Raw genomic sequence first — 1,411 nt, 5'->3', positions numbered from 1 at the left:
CCAGTGCGGTTGGGGAACTGGTAGAGGGTCCTGACCCCCGAAGCCTCACCCCCACATTTCCTACGTGGGAGCCTGATGGGGTAGCGGACGCTGCCATCAGCCAACCAGCCTGGGTCACACTGGTCCAGCCCCTCTCTCCAGGCTAGGTACAGCTGCCCAGTGGTGGCCAGAGAAGCCCCTCGGCTGCGGCAGTGCCTCCGAGCTCCCTGCCAGGTGAACCTCCCTGGCACCGTGGCGTAGAACACCGTCCCTGCAAGAGAGCAGAGGTGTTGAGGATGTGGGCACAGAATGGCTCTGAGTCAGTTTTTGGAAGCCTCCAACACTTGAGCACTATGGACATGCTGTGCCACTCAGCACCAGTGCCAAGGATGGCATGGAGTGCTGGCAAGGCCGTGGTACTCATCCCTGCAGCCAAACTGCAGCAGGCAAGGGATGCATGGAGATGTCCGTGCTCCCAGACACACCACGGCCATGGAGGAACATCCCTGGGCACTCATCTGCACATCCAACCGTGCCATGACCACAGAGGGACATTCCTGAGCACTTCACCTACTCATCCATCCATACCATGGCCATGGAGGAACATCCCTGGGCACTAATCGACACATCCAACCATGCCATGGCCACAGAGGAACATCCCTGAACACTTCATCTATTCATCCAGCCATCCCATGGCCACAGAGGGACATCCCTGGGCACTCCTTGACACATCCAGCCATGCCATGGCCACAAAGGGACATCCCTGGGCACTCACATGTGCTCCCAGCCATGCCATGGCCACAGAGGGACATCCCTGGGCACTCATCTACTCATCCAGCCATGTCATGGCTATGGAAGGACATTCCTGGGCACTCATTGACACATCCAACCATGCCATGGCCACAGAGGGACATCCCTGAGCACTTCACCTACTCATCCAACCATGCCATGGCTATGGAAGGACATCCCTGAGCACTACACCTACACATCCAGCCATGCCATGACCACAGAGGAACATCCCTGAGCACTTCATCTACTCATCCATCCATCCATGGCTATGGAAGGACATCCCTGAGCACTACACCTACACATCCACTCATGCCACGACCACAGAGGTGCCCACCCCTGGGCACCCAACCACCCTCCTCGCCACCCCAGGCAGCACCCCGCGGCGCATCCCTTGCCTCGCAGCTCCCGGGCGTAGCAGTAGACATCATACTCCTCCTGAGGCTCCCTCTGGCCGTAGCTGCGCACGCCGGGGAGGCTGTTGCGGTCTCCGTAGCAGCCAGGCCGGGACAGGGTGATGGGATACCTGCCGAGAGGGGCAGGGTGGGTGCTCAGCACCGCGGGGAGGGGTGCCCAGTGCCCACCCTGCCCGGCACTCACCGCACGCTCTGGTCGGCCAGCCAGCCCGCGTCGCAGTTGTCGTAGC

The 1,411-nt window shown here is 60.7% G+C and overlaps 1 protein-coding gene across 1 annotated transcript in view; it reads right to left on the bottom strand.

Moving 5' to 3' along the window:
• Window positions 1-1,406, bottom strand: part of LOC103800289 (aggrecan core protein-like) — a gene marked incomplete at both ends in the record, with an annotated part of 5,004 nt that extends 3,598 nt beyond the window's left edge. Inside the window, 3 exon segments of the mRNA XM_009072660.1 lie at window positions 8-250; window positions 1,164-1,291; window positions 1,366-1,406. Of these exon segments, the coding sequence (XP_009070908.1) occupies window positions 8-250; window positions 1,164-1,291; window positions 1,366-1,406 (412 nt within the window).
• Window positions 1,407-1,411: the final 5 nt, after the last annotated feature.

Source organism: Acanthisitta chloris, unplaced genomic scaffold (genome assembly GCF_000695815.1).
Source record: "Acanthisitta chloris isolate BGI_N310 unplaced genomic scaffold, ASM69581v1 scaffold17364, whole genome shotgun sequence".
Classification (NCBI taxonomy): Eukaryota; Metazoa; Chordata; class Aves; order Passeriformes; family Acanthisittidae; genus Acanthisitta; species Acanthisitta chloris.
This window is presented reverse-complemented; position numbering and strand designations above follow the sequence as displayed.